Source organism: Salvelinus alpinus, chromosome 5, assembly GCF_045679555.1.
Source record: "Salvelinus alpinus chromosome 5, SLU_Salpinus.1, whole genome shotgun sequence".
NCBI classification, from domain to species: domain Eukaryota; kingdom Metazoa; phylum Chordata; class Actinopteri; order Salmoniformes; family Salmonidae; genus Salvelinus; species Salvelinus alpinus.
The window spans coordinates 71,487,533-71,504,105 of NC_092090.1; the positions used below are offsets into that span (position 1 = coordinate 71,487,533).

General features: G+C 42.8%; 1 protein-coding gene across 1 annotated transcript; it reads left to right on the top strand.

Annotated features, from left to right (window-relative positions):
- Positions 1 to 1,098: 1,098 nt before the first annotated feature.
- LOC139576710 (synaptic vesicle 2-related protein-like) lies at positions 1,099 to 16,025 on the top strand. Its single transcript, XM_071403070.1, has 16 exons — positions 1,099 to 1,336; positions 2,993 to 3,153; positions 3,453 to 3,538; positions 3,709 to 3,807; positions 4,162 to 4,233; positions 8,824 to 8,948; positions 9,130 to 9,193; positions 9,537 to 9,662; positions 10,726 to 10,854; positions 10,969 to 11,042; positions 11,310 to 11,386; positions 11,611 to 11,715; positions 11,884 to 11,995; positions 12,149 to 12,230; positions 12,587 to 12,676; positions 12,821 to 16,025. The coding sequence occupies exons 1-16, from the start codon at positions 1,302 to 1,304 to the stop codon at positions 13,055 to 13,057; spliced, it is 1,674 nt and encodes a 557-aa protein (XP_071259171.1). The 5' UTR covers positions 1,099 to 1,301; the 3' UTR covers positions 13,058 to 16,025.
- The last annotated feature ends 548 nt before the right edge of the window (positions 16,026 to 16,573 follow it).

Sequence of the window (16,573 nt, forward strand, 5' to 3'; positions counted from 1 at the left end):
ACCTTGTGTAGCATTTGACCAAAGTCCTAAACACCACACCAGTTAATTTGCCTGGTTGTCCCAGCTTGCTGCACTGGCATTCACAGGCTGAAAAGACAGAGAGAAAGGTGGAAAGGTCTTGGCAAAGGACACATTTACCTTGGCATAGTTTGCAAATCAAAGTAGCCCCATACTCTTATGAGTCAACCACAAACAGGGTTGGGGTGTAATTGATTACATGTAAACTAAAAATAGAGATACTTTTGAAAAACTAGATGATTACTTTGAAATTCAGAAAGGACGTTAGCAAAAAAATACATTATGAAACCTTTATTTTCGCAACACTGTGAAGTACAAGTATATTAAGGTTATAATATTGTAGAGAACAATATAATTATTAATTATATGTAATTTATAATGACAAAGGTCAAAGAAAACTACGTTTTGACATTAATTTCGTAGCCCACTCTTGAATGCCCCGTTTTTCTCTACGTCATTTTTAAGCAGTGAGTGAACGCCCAATTTACTAGGCTGGCAGCTAACGGTAACTACATTCATTGTCAAAGCCCAATATTTGTTCAACAGTTGTGAAATGACTATTAGAACATCTATAAGAACAACAGTTCAATTGTTCACATGTATCCCATGCTTAATAACATTAACAATGGGCTATCGTTTTGTAAACTAGCTAGCATACGCTGACATTTGCTTACATGCGTTGCTATGGTTACACAGTACCACAAGCTGTCTTGAGCAGCATGTCTCTCAAAATAGACCAAAAAGTAAATGTTCTACCCAAATAATTTCGATACTTAATATGAAATGTCATCCCACATCCCAGGCTTGCATTGGTGCTGGCTGCATCCTTATTTCGCAAATTGTGACGTTGTTGACAAGTTGGCTATTTTAATGTAGGTAAGGCCTATATTATTTTTCCGTGATTCCATCATTAATCAAAGACACGAAAGGAGAAGTATGATAATGCCGCCCCGGTGGCTTAAAGGCTCTTATTGGCCAACACAAAGTCTCAGCTGTCCAGGGGTTCTATACGTCATTGTTCCCGGCCCGCACGCGTGACCCTGCCGCCATCACTTCACAGTACCTTTTGGCTGGCACACTGCTCTGACACGACACAGGAAGCTGAAATAGTGAATATCCAATGATATACATAATTCTGAATATCCCGTCCCTCATTGGCTCTCCGCTGAGAACCAGAACGGGTGGCTCTCCGCAAGCTTGTGGTGCTGAAATCTCGACTCGCTATGATAACGATGTCATGGCGATGAGACAATTCACTGTGCAACCCAATAAACACCACCAAAATGGACGATGATTTGTTCCAGTTAAGACAACTCCCGTGAGTGTATATATAAAAAAACTTATTAATTTCTAATTTGATCGAAACTGGGTCATTTTGTTAAACCGACCCTTCGCCCACAGCCTTTCTTTCGTGATTGCTTGAATTGCAGCTGTTGGGTGACAATGATCTCTTGACATAATAATATGTGCAACATTGTATTCATATTTTGTGCTAGTCAGAGTACTCTACACGAATACAATGTGGCATGTCGAGGAACTGACGGGCGTTTTGTTTGAAAGCAAAGCATCAATGACCGGTAAACAGTAACCCTGACCCAGCTGCTCATATGGGTGCTACAACAATGTCGGCTAGTATTTGTATTTGTTTTTTACTGGTAGTGACAGTGTGCATATTTCACAGGGGGTTCATTCACATCATTGCCTATTGTATATGAAGCTACTACTGTGCCAACATCATTCGTCATGCCTTTATTTTGATCATGCATGAGTTGCACCAGTTTGTTAGAATGGGGTGGTTAACATCTAATATGTTACACAACATGTAGCCTATTTTCATTTTATCACAAATATTTCTGCTAGCGATGGCCACACATTTAGCCTAACAATTACTGTAGGTATACTGTAGGTAACAGATGTATATGTCAGCCTATTACAAATTATTTAGTAGCAACAAATATAACCATGATTTGGAATGGTTTTAGAATAGTCATACTACAATTGTATCTATTGTGCATGAAAATGTATTACGTTCATTTATGTTTATTGACAAAAATACACACTTTTCACTGAAGCTGGTCGACCAGAGTTGTCCACACCTGGCTATCACCATCAATTTCCAACTATGTTTCTATTGAGACTCTCCCTTTTTATGTGTAATAATAAAAGGCACAACATTCTCTTTACAATTGTTCCTATGCCAGTAAAGCAGTGACTTGGCAGTAGGCCCAGTTACTACCTAAAAATTGGAGAACTGAAATTGTGCAATGTGGCTGTGGCAGCAAACTGTCTTTCTCCCCAGTGTGAACCCCAAAATAATATTTCCAAACAGGATCCATAGATCTTATGCTATTACTTGAGAGGAGATGATGGTTGAGGCAATTAGGCCTCATTGCAACTTTCTTGCAGAAAGTGTAAAGCCATCAACACAACGGTTTACAGAATCTGTCCATTGAGCAATGCCCTTCTCCAAGTCTATATGGGATAAATGTGGGATTGTTCTGTACAGAACTGAAAGAAACTGAACCACAGTAAGCAAGGCATGTTGATTTCTATGCTCCTCACTGGGCGATCAGCTGTATTTCTTCTGCCCTTGGCAAATCTGTGTAGTAATCACAGTGATTAAGACATCACTGGGCTGCCTCCATGTTCCTTTTACAGTGTTCCACCCTCTAGCAGCAGTCTGTCATCTTACAAAATGTGGAGTTTATAAGCTTGATGTACAGATAACATACAGGTGTTTAAGGTATTGTCTAAATTTGAGAATTACATTTTTCTTAACATCAAATCTATTTGTGGTCTACACACAATTATTAGGTGGCACACAAGTTTGTCAGTTGTGAACAGCAGGAACAGCTCATATCACCTAGGCAACAGCCTCTCATTCTCAGCTGCATTCAGCTGTTTTGGCACAAACTTCTTTACAGTAGGCTGGCAAACTGATCCAAGTTGATCTTCCTGGCTTTCTTTATTGCAGCGTGGTCAAGTTCCGTCGCACGGGTGAGAGCACACGCTCTGAGGATGACTGCTTGGGGAGAGAGCAGGAAGTCCAGATCGATGGGAGGCAGGCTTACATGGAGTCTGTGGCACTTCACGATGGCGCACTAGTACCCCGGGAGTTTGCCAACCCAACTGATGGTATGACTGGGTCCCTCCTTAGCCACCACTCTGACTGTCCCATCCAAACTCATAATAACTTCCATATGCATGAAATCGCCTTCCCCCTCTCTTCTTCCACTTACCACCTCAGGGGACCACTGGGCTATTATAATGGCCTTTCTCTTTAATGAGATTGACTACAGTTACTCATTGCGTACACATTTATCATAGTAACTTGCAATCCATACTTGCAAGTCATCATCTGTATGTTATGTCATTTCCTACTTGAGTTGGTATAGAATTTATTGTTAATTGGTTACACCTCTTATTCTTCCCAGACACTTTCATGGTGGAGGATGCTGTGGAGGCCATTGGTTTTGGGAAGTTCCAGTGGAAACTCTCCATCCTCACTGGTCTGTCCTGGGTGAGCAGCCACGCTTAAGACAGTCCGAGAGAAAACATAACAGTTCAATAACATGTTGTGTATGTGCTGTATTTCAAACTTGTACATGTGAGTATAATGTATATGAGCACAATTCACTGTGTCTTCATTGTTTCCTTTCCCACCGTTCCTTATGGCCGCTGTTTGTTCAGATGGCTGATGCTATGGAGATGATGATTCTAAGCATCCTGGCACCACAGCTTCACTGTGAATGGAGGCTTCCAAGCCTGTGGGTGGCGCTACTCACCTCGGTAATGCCAGTCTCATTCTTACATTGATTACCAGTAACACTAAATTATGACTGGATTGGTGGGCTAACGGTAGTTAAAATCAAATTAAATGTTTTCGTCACATACACAGTTTACAACAGGTATAAAAGGAGCATTGAAATGCTTATGTGCTAGCTTCCTCAACAATGCAGTACATTAATCAATAATAACAATGAGTTGTTGAGAAGGTGGTGCTGATTGTATGGACTAGTAGTGGTAGTGATGAGTGTAATAGCAGTAGCTGTTGATGTTAATGCAGTCTTACACTGTCACATTTCATTACTGACAAGGCCTCTACATATGTGATATCCATTTCCTCTGTTTTTTAAACTCCAGGCGGTGTTCATTGGAATGATGATCAGCTCTTCCATTTGGGGGAACATATCCGATAAGTATGGCAGAAAAACAGTGAGTTCAACGGCTGGGTTTATTATGGGGGAGGTCTATATCGATTTCTAATTGGCATTTCACAGCAGTTGGGTCATTCCACTTATTCGGTGCCTTTTTAGAAGTGTAACTTAGTCCCCAAAAAACGTTTGATTTCACCTAATTTTTTCATTCTGTCATAAAAAAGCACATGTTCAACTTTATAAAAAAGAGTTTAAATAAAAAAATAACTATAGTAAGTTAAGTTTTAATGTCACATGCACAAGTAGAGTGAAATGCCTTTTTTGCAAGCTCTAACCCAAACAATGCAGTTTTCAATAACAATGTAATACAAAAAATAACAAGGTACAACAAAAACACACAAGATATAGAAATAAGAAGAACACGATAAAGTAAGTAAACATACTATATACAGGGTCAGTTCCAGCACCATATTTACAATGTGCAGGGATATTGGATCGATAGAGGTAGATATGTATAGTGGTAAGGTGACTAGGCATCAGGATATATCATAAACAGAGTAGCAGCAGCATATATGATGATTGTATGTGAGTGGGTGTGTGTAGACTCAGTATAATATGTGCATATTATTTTTGCATAGAGGCAAAAATATGAATAAAATACAAAGGTCAACTCAGATAGCAGTCTTATGGTATGGGGACAGCAGTGCCTTTTAAGTTCCAAATAAAGTCACATGGTTGACCGTAACAGGGTTGATGAGAGGAGAGGAGGAGCTTGAGTCTTATGAGGGGTACATGGCTCTGTTTAAATGTATTTTTGATCATGCTGCGGAGGGCAGAGAGGGAGGTGAGCGTCCGCTTCAGCTCCAGCAGGGGTATCAGACGGCTGCTGAGTATGCGCTTACCTTCTGGACAGTAGCAGCTTCCAGTGGATGGAATGAGCTGGCGCTCAGCACGTTATTTAGAAGAGGTCTGCGCAAGGAGGTCCAGACGGAACTGGCCTGCCGAGATGACAACCTCACCCTGGATGCAGTCATTGCGATGGCCATCCGTCTGGATAACCTCCTCCGGCAGCGTTGGCATCTACATCACTTCTCTCCCTCTTTCGGCGAGTGTTCGGGATCAGAGCCTGAACCCATGGAGGTAGGGGTAACACACCTTCCCGCGGCGGAACGACGGGCTGGGGCGCTCTACTGTGGCCAGGGAGGGCACAAGTGCCAGCGGTGTCCGTTACTTCAGAATCCGGGATCCACTAGAGCAGAGGGACGGTCACGTGACGTTCCATCCCCTGGACCAGGAGTGAGTATTCCATCTACTGTGCTTCCTGTTAGACTCTTTTTAGTACCCATCACTCTGGCTAACTGTCCCTCATGTCCTGTGTCCACAGCTTTAGGCGCCGCGGGGAACTTTATGGATCAGACCCTTGCCTGCTCTCTCAATATTACTACCTACCTGCTCTCCTCTCCTTTTCCGGTACAAGGTCTTGACTGTTGGCCTTTAGGATCCGGGAACCATCACACACATCACCCAACCACTCACCCTCACCGTGGAGCCCAATCACCAGAAAAACATCCCCTTCTTCATCACCAGTACACCCGTTCACAAGATCATCCTCGGCCTACTTTGGCTTCAGCGCCATAACCCTACCATCTCATGGTTGAGGATGAGAATCACCAACTGGTCACCTGAAAGCTGGAAGACCTGCTTTCCTGTCCCCTTTAGTTCCACATTGGTTGAGAGTCTGGTTTTCCTCCAACCCAACATCCCGGAGGAATATCAGGATCTAAGGGAGGTATTCTCCAAGACTCGTGCAACCTGTCTCCCTCCTCATCGCCCCTGAGACTGTGCCATTGACCTGTTTTCCGGTGCTACACCTCCGCGCAGACACATCTACCCTCTGTCAGTGGCTGAGACCCAGGCCATGGAGGACTACATTCAAGAGGCGCTCCAACAGGGTTTCATCCGCAGGTCCATGTCCCCTGCGTCGGCTGGTTTCTTCTTCGTTGACAAGGAGGGAGGATTACGTCCTTGTTTAGATTATTATGGACTCAATGACATCACCACAACGTATTGGTACCCTCTCCCTCTGGTGCCTTCAGTCATCGAGCAGCTCCGCGGGGCCAGGTTCTTCACCAAACTCATTCGCATCCGGGAGGGGGATGAGTGGAAGACGGCGTTCAGCACGATGTCTGGTCACTAAGAGTACTTGGTTATGCCCTTTGGCTTAGCCAATGCTCCGTCAGTGTTCCAGGCATTCGTCAACGAGGTGTTGAGGGACATGCTCAGACATCAGGTGATTGTGTACATCTATGACATCCTGATCTTCCTCTGATCAACCTGGAGGATCACATCACTCACGTTTGAGCAGTCCTGGAACGCCTCTTGGCTAACCACCTGTTCGTCAAGGCAGAGAAGTGCCAATTCCACCAGAGGGCTGTCTCCTTCTTGGGCTACCAAATCAGCCCGCAGGGAGTGAGGATGGAGGACAAGAAGGTAGATGCGGTAAGGCCATGGCCAGTCCCAACCACCATCAAGGGGTTACAACGGTTTTTGGGGTTTGCCAACTTTTACCGCCGCTTCATCAGGAACTTCAGCGCCGTCGCCGCTCCTCTCACCTCCCTCCTCAAGGGTGGGCCTAGTAGGTTGGTTTGGTCTCCAGCAGCTGACGAGGCCTTTCGTCTCCTCAAGGGGCGTTTCACCTGTTTCACTTGCTAAAACACCCAGATCCCACGCTACCTTTTGTGGTTGAGATAGACGCATCGGAGGTGGGTGTAGGGGCAGTTTTGTCACAAAGACAGGGGGACCCACAAATTGTATCCTTGTGCTTTCTTCTCCAAGAAAATGTCCCCCGCAGAGAGGAATTATGACGTCGGCGATCGGGAGCTCTTGGGAGTGAAGTTGGCATTAGAGGAGTGAAGACACTGGCTGGAGGGAGCCAAGGAACCATTCGTCATCCTCACCGACCATCGGAACCTTGAGTATATACGGACAGCAAGGAGACTGAATCCGCGCCAAGCCAGGTGGGCCCTCTTCTTCACAAGTTTCAACTTCACGCTGACCTATGGCCCAAGCTCTAAGAACATCAAGGCCAATGCCCTTACCCATAACTACGATTCGGGAGAGGCTCCTGTCCAGAAGGCACCCATAATCCCATCCTACTGAGTCGTGGATCCAGTGGTTTGGGACGTAGATGTGGTCATCCCCCTGGCTTTAGAGAGGGAGCCCACACGCCGGAATTGTCCTCCCGCGCGCATCTATGTTCCCACAGCGATAAGGGATCGGCTGCTGACCTGAGCACACACAGCTGTCGTCGCTGGACATCCAGGTATTTCTCGCACCATCCATTCCATCACTGAGAAATACTGGTGGCCCACCTTGGTGCAGGATGTTACGCGGTATATCAACTCCTGTTCCGTGTGTGCTCAAACCAAGTCCCCCCGGAATGCTCCAGCAGGGAAGCTCCTGCCGCTTCCCGTGCCTCAGCGACCTTGGTCCCATCTATCCATTGACTTTGTTACTGAGCTTCCCCCTTCTGATGGTTTCACCACCATTTTGGTGGTAGTGGATAGATTCTCTAAGTCATGTCGCTTAATTCCTCTTCCTGGTCTTCCCACTGTTCTCCAGGTCGCTGACGCACTCTTCCATCAGATCTTCCGGCATTATGGCCTTCCTGGGGACATCGTCTCGGACCGTGGACCCCAATTCACATTCCGAGTATGGATGGCCTTCTTGGAGAAGCTCAGGGTCACGGTTAGCCTCACACCCGGGCATCGGCCTCAGTCTAACGGGCAGGTGGAGAGGATGAATCAGGAGCTGGGGAGGTTCCTGAGGAGTCCTGGCACTCATCATTACGTGCACCCACACCTGGATTCCATTACCTTCATAATTTCCTCCCCTTTATATGTCACTCTCCCAGGTTCACTAACCAGTTGTTCTTGTGTCTCGGCGTACTGCCTTATGTTAGTGTCGTGTTCTTGGTTTTGTTGTTTTATTAAAACGTTTCACCTGCTTCCGACTTACCGCCCCATCATTATACTCACCTGCTTTTACACTATGATTTGACTATTAGCTGTTCAATGTTTCTTTTGAAAACAATATGAACAAGGAATAATTTAATCATATTAAAATGTGAGTTCTGTTCACGTAACAGGCTTTACCTTAAAATGAGGGACAGACTTAAATGAATCACTAATCACATTAAATAAATAGGGCTTTACAATGATGGTGAGAACTTGGAGAAATGTTGTGATTAAGTGGATTTAAAATCTTCCTAGAAGTCACCAGAGGGCCCTCGGTGGAAAATTATGCATTTTGGCACTTCAGCAAGTCTTCATTTATATAAAAATCTGTGGTCCATGTGGTCCATATTAAAGGGCACTTCATTTAATATAGGCTTTTAAAATTCAATATTGGTGCACAATTTCTACTTAATCTCAAAGGGATGCAAAATACACTCATTTCGTGGAATGACCTAGTTATGTGCTTTGACAGGCTTTCATGAGACATCAGTTTTATATAAACTTTTGGGCAGAGATGGGGAATAGGGATGTCCATGACAGTGTGATATGTGGTAGAGATAGTTAGGGTATTTTGCTGTCTGTGTCAGACCTCACAGTTGTGGGTGTGTGTGTGTGTGTGTGTGTGTACACAGGGTCTGAAGATGAGTGTGGCGTGGACCATGTTTTACGGTGTACTGAGCGCCTTTGCCCCCGTCTACGGCTGGATCCTCTTCCTCCGTGCCCTGGTGGGCTTCGGCATCGGAGGAGCCCCACAGTCGTACGTATCCCTTCCTGTTGGCATTATAGCAATAGCTACAGTATACTGTAGTAGGACACAGTAAAGGATTGGGTTATGTTATCTACCCAGTTAAGTGGGCTACAGATTTGACTTTATATTAATGACACACAATAATAGTTCATAGAAGTAGCATAATAGTGACATGTCCTTCTCCCTTCAGGGTGACACTGTATGCAGAGTTTCTCCCCATGAGGTCCAGAGCCACCTGCATCTTGCTAATCGAGGTATGACTTATCCTTTACTATCACTTAGCAAGAGTTACACTCTAGTCTGTAGCATGTCCAACTCAACTCCTCTCTCCTGTGCTTCTATCGCTCTGTCCAACTCTGCAGTCGTCCTGTGAGGTCCACTTTTAACTCTGTCAAGTCCGTCATTGATTTGAGACATTAGCAGGTCTGTGAGGTACAAATTGATCCACTTGTTTGTGAGTGATCCTCTTGATGCCAAGTTTGTGGCCACTCAGGAGCAGGATAGATCTCCACTGACCTGGATCAATGAATCTGCTTCAATGTGCCAGGGAACTCATCATGCCAACCATTTCCTGTACCTATTGCTGTGCCCCTGCAGATATTCTGGGCGCTGGGCACTGTGTTTGAGGTGCTGCTGGCCATCCTGGTGATGCCCACTCTGGGCTGGCGCTGGCTGCTCGGCCTCTCCACCATTCCGCTCTTCATCTTCGCTATCCTCTCTTTTGTGAGTATGCAGTAGTGTAAAGTACTTAAGTAAAAATACTTTAAAGTACTATTTAAGTAGTTTTTGGGGTATCTGTACTTTACTATTTTTGACAACTTTTACTTCACTACATTCTTAAAGAAAAGAATGTACTTTTTACTCCAAACATTTTCCCTGACACTCAAAAGTACTCGTTATATTTTGAATGCTTAGCGGGACTGTAAAATGGTCCAATTCACGCACTTATCCAGAGAACATCCCTGGTCATCCCTACTGCCTCTGATCTGGCAGCCTCACTAAACACATGCTTCATTTGTAAATTATGTCTGAGTGTTGGAGTGTGCCCCCTGGCTTTCCGTAAATTAAAAAACTATAATATGGCGCCATCTGGTTTGCTTAAAATAAGGAATTTGAAATTATTTGTACTTTTAGTTTTGATACTTAAGTGTATTTTTGCAATTACATTTACTTTTGATACTTTAAAACTCAAGTAGTTGTCACGATCGTCGTAATGAGGCAGAGTGGACCAAGGCGCAGCGTGATAGAAAGACATCCTCTTTTATTAAGAAGACGAAACAAACGAACAAAAGTGAAGCTATTCAAACAAATAGTGCTGACACTAAACACTACACATAGACAATTACCCACAATAGCCTAATGCCTATGGCTGCCTTAAATATGGCTCCCAATCAGAGACAATGAAAGACAGCTGTCTCTGATTGAGAACCATTCAGGCAACCATAGACTTACCTAGACACCTACACTAAACACAACCCCATAACCTCTACAAAACCCCCTATACAATACAACCACCCAAGACGAGACAAATACACACAAACATCCCCCCTGTCACACCCTGACCTAACCAAAATATTACAGAAAACAAAGAATACTAAGGCCAGGGCGTGACAGTAGTATTTTACTGGGTTACTTTCACTTTTACGTGAGTCATTTTCTACTAAGGTATCTTTATGAAACTGGGTACTTTTTCCACCATTCGTATGCCACTAACAGCTACTACCAATTCACTTTAATTTATTTATTTTACACTACTAAACGACTGACCCTTTGGTTTTGGAAATAGTGGCTGCCAGAGAGTGCACGCTATGACGTGTTGACAGGGAACCAGGACAAAGCTCTGACTACCCTGAAGCGCATCGCCAAGGAGAACGGAGTCCCCATGCCCCTGGGAAAACTAATTGCTGCCAGACAGGTACAGCCCAGCACATTAAGATATATTGTAATACGTACAGGGCATACTAAAGTAGTTTGGCTTGTTTCAGTTGTTTATCTGTCATATTGTGTTTCTTGACTGTTTGTCAATTAGGAGGACCGTGGGAAGTTCCAGGATCTTTTCTCACCACATTTTCGCTGGACCACAATTCTGCTGTGGTTTATTTGGTAAATAACTTAAACCATTTTAACAAAGAAAAACTTTACATTTCCTAATTTCTAGATACAGGTAATTAAAAGTTAGTAGATCACATCTGATGACTAATTTAAACTCTTACATCTTTAAAACATAACCAGTACTGCTCTGTTACATACTTTGATTGAACATCTTCATACATTTTTTTAATGTAACCTTTATTTAACATAAGAGTTGCATCCTTAATTATCCCAGTTTTCCTTATGGGAATCCTTAGATTGACTCTTTTATCTCTTAAGGTTCTCTAATGCATTCGCCTACTATGGCCTGGTCCTGCTCACCACTGAGCTCTTCCAGGAGGGGGGCGCCTGTGGGGGTGAGTTACTGCTCCTTCTCCTCTGACATCATCAGTAACACTCACACAAACACTCTTAAGGATAGTATTAACCTGCTGAGCCCAAACCATCTTATTCAACTAAAAATGTATATTTTTGTAACGCTTTAACCAAGAGTAACTCCAATTGACCGCAGGTTACATTAGCCTTTAAGTCTCAAGGTCATTTCAGCATCACGTGTTTCTTGTGTTATGTCTCGCTCTAGAGTCAAAAGGTAGTAAGAGGGAGCCCAGGTGTAGCCTGGAGTGTAAATACCTGACCTCAGACGACTACAAGGATCTGCTGTGGACCACCCTGTCTGAATTCCCAGGTATACTTCTTCGACCTCCTGCTTTCAACTAATAGTCATAATATTGTTAAACACAATTGCATGGGGAGCAGGGTACTGTGAAATAAAGTAGATTGTAAATTGTTCTTATTGATTAAAAAGACTAGTAGAATATCTGAATAGATTGGTTGATGTATTAATGTTGGGCAGGCTTGCTGGTGACTCTGTGGGCCATCGATCGGCTGGGAAGGAGGAAGACAATGGCACTGTGCTTCTTCGTCTTCTCTCTCTGCCTTGTGCCACTCTACGCTTGTGTAGGGAGGTAAGACCATCCAATACAAAATTACAAAGTTATTACTTTTAGGATTCGCAATGCACTACTCTATGACAAACATAACACTGTGGTGGATCCGCAACTGACAACACAATAACAGTGTTGTTGTTGTTGTTATTAACATTGTTGTCTGTGCTTCAGGACCTGGCTGACAGTATTGATATTCATCGCCAGGGCCTTCATCGCAGGAGGTTTCCAGGCTGCTTATGTCTACACCCCTGAGGTGAGGTTATAGGCCATACAACCCCATGTATCCTGTGGCTACATTATCAACTCAATAGAATGCTAGCTCTTACTTTAAAAACAAAGATTATACTAAATCGCAGACGTCAGGTTTCTGTTCAGTTTTATTTCTTTGATAGATTTGTGACTAAACGAAGGGATAGTTATTTGGTTCATACTCTTCTTCTCCATTGGTTTCTAATAAGTATTACAGTGTCAATAAGGTACAAAGTAAATTATACTGTAAATAAAAATAATGCGTAAAACTTGACATTCCCTTTTGCGTAAACAGCATGAAGTGTCTGTTCTGAATGTTAATAAATTATGTATTCCCATGGTGTTCTCCTGACTCCTCAGGTATATCCAACAGCAACCAGAGCATTAGGTCTGGGCACTAGTAGTGGAATGGCTAGAGTGGGAGCCCTCATCACACCCTTCGTTGCACAGGTAAAAAAAAGTTAAAGGTTACCACAACCAATATATAAAGAATATTTCTACATAATGTGTACTGAAAGACATTCACACCATCACATAGAGAGTTATCCTACCTAGGCTGGTGATACTGTTTTCATTCCTCCCCCTGTCCTGCAGTTGATGTTGGAGTCTTCTGTGTACCTGACTCTGTCAGTGTACAGCATCTGCTGCCTGCTGGCTGCCATCGCTTCCTGTGCTCTGCCCATTGAGACCACTGGCCGGGGCCTCCAGGAGTCCAGCCACCGCGAGTGGGGCCAGGAAATGATGGGCCGGGCCCCTGCCAACAGCTCTGGGGGTATCCCACACTCCGACTCTGGGTCCCAGGAGGACGGAGCACATGCAAGAGGGTGGTGAAGGAGGGACGCTGGAGTGGAAGAAAGAGGCAATGAAGGAGAAGGAAGCTAGGCAAGCAGCCCTTGTCCATTCTCAGCTCAATGTGTCATTACTGGTTTGTATATAGGCACCACAGTGACTTGAGAGAGAGCCTGCCACCAAAATGTTATTCAAAAACATTTCTCTCTCATTTTAATCTTCAACCACTACCACTGTCATGATTTTTGCCAATGTAGGATAACCACACTCTGAGTGAGACAGAGCTCAATCGATTATCTTGAGTATACACTGGGTGGTAGCAGGGAGAGAAACTGTTCAGGGTGGGTTTGTCATTCTTATATCTCAGTATTTGAATTTCATATTGTGAGGGAGAAGAACAGCGAGATTTATAACAGTGAGAGTGATGGTGAAAGAGTAATAGAGGACATTGCTTTGTTGCATTGTTTCTATTAACCTGTTTCTTTTAAGAGAGCCTTAAAACAATGGTTCTACTCAGGTCCTACCACTCAGTTTTGGATAAGGGACACATTGAGGGCTTTTGACAGAGATGTGACGTCAAGGGCCCCAAAAAATCCATTATATTTTGCAAAGCTATAATGAAAACAATGACATTTTTATTTTATTTTTATTTAACCTTTATTTAACCATGAAGGGCTCATTGAGATTTAAAATCTCCTTTTCAAGAGCGTCCTGGCCAAGATAGGCAGCACCAAGTCATTACAAAAATGACATACAAACAACATGAAAAACTACAAGTAATCTAGTAAAAACCATAGAATTACAACATTATAACAAAAATCAAAAACAGCAAATTAAAAACATTGACAGGTCAGGGAATCAGTCTCAAGATCATTCATCAGTGATTTAAAAATACCAATCGGGACAAGTTCTTCCAGTTTATAAGTATTTTGTAAGGCGTTCCAAGACGATGGCGCAGAGTACATAAAATACCTTTTACCAAATTCAGTTCGGACATTTGGAACAGTTAGCAGGATAAAGTCCAGCGAACGAAGAGAGTACCCACCACATTTCTGAACAATAAAAATGTAATGAATTGCTATCTAATGATACAATAATTACCCACTCAACATAATCAAATCTGTACATCTGGGGTTGTTTGCGGCTTCGCATCACCACGTTAACCATCCGACATGATGCACTTCATAGAGGTGTGAGGTCACAAATCTCAGTTATGCTTCAGTTTAGACACTTATATACCGAATAAAAATATAAACGCAACATGTAAAGTGTTGGTTTCATGAGCTGAAATAAAATATCCCAGAAATGTTCCAAACGCACAAAAAGCTAATTTCTCTCAAATGTTGTGCACAAATTTGTTTACATCCCTGTTTACATCTGTCTTCTTCACCTGCTGGATCGTCTGAGACCAGCCACTCAGACAGCTGATGAAACTGTGGGTTTGCACAACCAAAGAATTTATGCACAAACTGTCAGAAACCGTCTCGATGAAGCTCATATGCGTGCTCGTCGTCTTGACCTGACTGCAGTTTGGCAAATGTTCACCTTCGATGGCCACTGGCACGCTGGTGAAGTGTACTCTTCACGGATGAATCCCTGTTTCAACTGTACGGGACAAATGGCACCGTGTGTGCGAGCGGTTTGCTGATGTCAACATTGTGAACAGAGTGCCCCATGATGGCGGTGGGGTTATAGTATGGGCACTCATATGCTACGGACAACCAACACAATTGAATTTTATCAATGGCAATTTGAATGCACAGAGATAGCGTGACGAGATCCTGAGGCCCATTGTCGTGCCATTCATCCTACGCCATAACCTCATGTTTCAACATGATAACGCATGTCCCCATGTCGCAAGGATCTGTACACAATTCCTGGAAGCTCAAAATGTCAACGTTCTTCCATGGCCTGCATACTCACCAGACATGTCACCCATTGAACATGTTTGGGATGCTCTGGATCGACATGTACGACAGTGTGTTCCAATTCCCGCCAATATCCAGCAACTTCGCACAGCCATTGAAGAGGTGTGGGACAACATTCCACAGGCCACAATCAACAGCCTGATCAACTCTATGCGAAGGAGATGTGGCACACTGCATGAGGCAAATGGTGGCCACACCAGATACTGACTGATTTTCTGATCCACGCCCCAACCTTTTTTTAAGGTATCTGTGACCAACAAATACATATATGTATCCCCAGTCATGTGAAATCCTTAGATTAGGGCCTAATGCATTTATTTCAATTGACTGATTTCCATTTATTAACTGTAACTCAGTAAAATCTTTGACATTTTTGCATTTTGCGTTTATATTTTTGTTCAGTGTAAATGAGGCAATCAAAATAATTACGTAAAGTCTCTCTGTGCAGCTGGCATAAGCATTCATTAGCACTCATATTCTAGACCTGTCTTGAGAAGGTCGTAATGTTATTTCTCACGATGACTATACTGTAAATTAGGAAAATTGCATATGAGTACTGATGAAAGTTCATGCCAGGTGTTATAATGCTCATATATGCATTTTGAGGGTTTTATGTATATGCCATGAAACTGAAGTGCAAGTGAAATATTTGAACTGTACTATACTTGATACTGTCACCTCTTAATGTAGTCACCCAAAGTTGTCAGTCTCGTACATTAGTAATTACACTACATGGGTGAAATCATTCAAAGCAAACATAATCACAATGGTTTTTCAGGGTACACCCCATGACAGCTTTTGCTAACTGGGCAAAAGTAATCTCTGTATATACTGTACCAAAACCTGGGTTGGTTGTCGTTGTTTTTGTTTGTTGGTGCGGGGATGGTCTTTGTCCCCTTGTAAAAAATAACATGTGAAACAAGGTGTTGTTAAAAATGTTAAAGAACCTTGGTCTACTAATCGCAAATGCCTTTGCGATTTAGTGCTGCATTAAGTGTCTGTGCACAGATTCTTATCACTGGATGTAAATGTGTATGATACAATAATAAATTATGTTTCAAAGAAGGAGAAAGAATGTTGAATTGTGGTGGTATTTATTTATTGATTCATTTTCAAACCTCATAAATTTTAGAACTTACGATAGTGTATTGTTTTATGTTAATAAGATTACTAATAATAACATTTTCGTTTGATATTGCAGTCCTATTCTTATGTCACATTTGTGAGATTTGCTTATTACATTTTTGGAAAACATTTTATTGGTTCAATATGTATATCAAATATATATACAGTACTAGTCAAAAGTTTGGACACACCTACTCATTCAAGGGTTTTTCTTTATGTTTACTATTTTCTACATTGTAGAATAATAGTGAAGACATCAAAACAATGAAATAACACACATGGAATCATGTCGTAACCAAAAAAGTGTTAAACAAATCAAAATATTTTATATGTGAGATTCTTCAAAGTAGACACCCTTTGCCTTGATGACAGCTTTGCGCACTCTTGACATTCTCTCAACCAGCTTCATGAGGTAGTCACCTGGAATGTATTTCAATTAACAGGTGTGCCTTGTTACAAGTTAATTTGTAGAATTTCTTTCCTTCTTAATGCGTTTGAGCCAATC

Coding starts and splice junctions, on each gene's coding strand:
- LOC139576710 (XM_071403070.1), top strand. CDS start 1,302: ATGGACGATGATTTGTTCCAGTTAAGACAACTCCC. Junction 3,539..3,708: donor TCCTCACTGGTCTGTCCTGG/GTGAGCAGCCAC, acceptor CTGTTTGTTCAG/ATGGCTGATGCTATGGAGAT. Junction 10,855..10,968: donor AACTAATTGCTGCCAGACAG/GTACAGCCCAGC, acceptor TTTGTCAATTAG/GAGGACCGTGGGAAGTTCCA.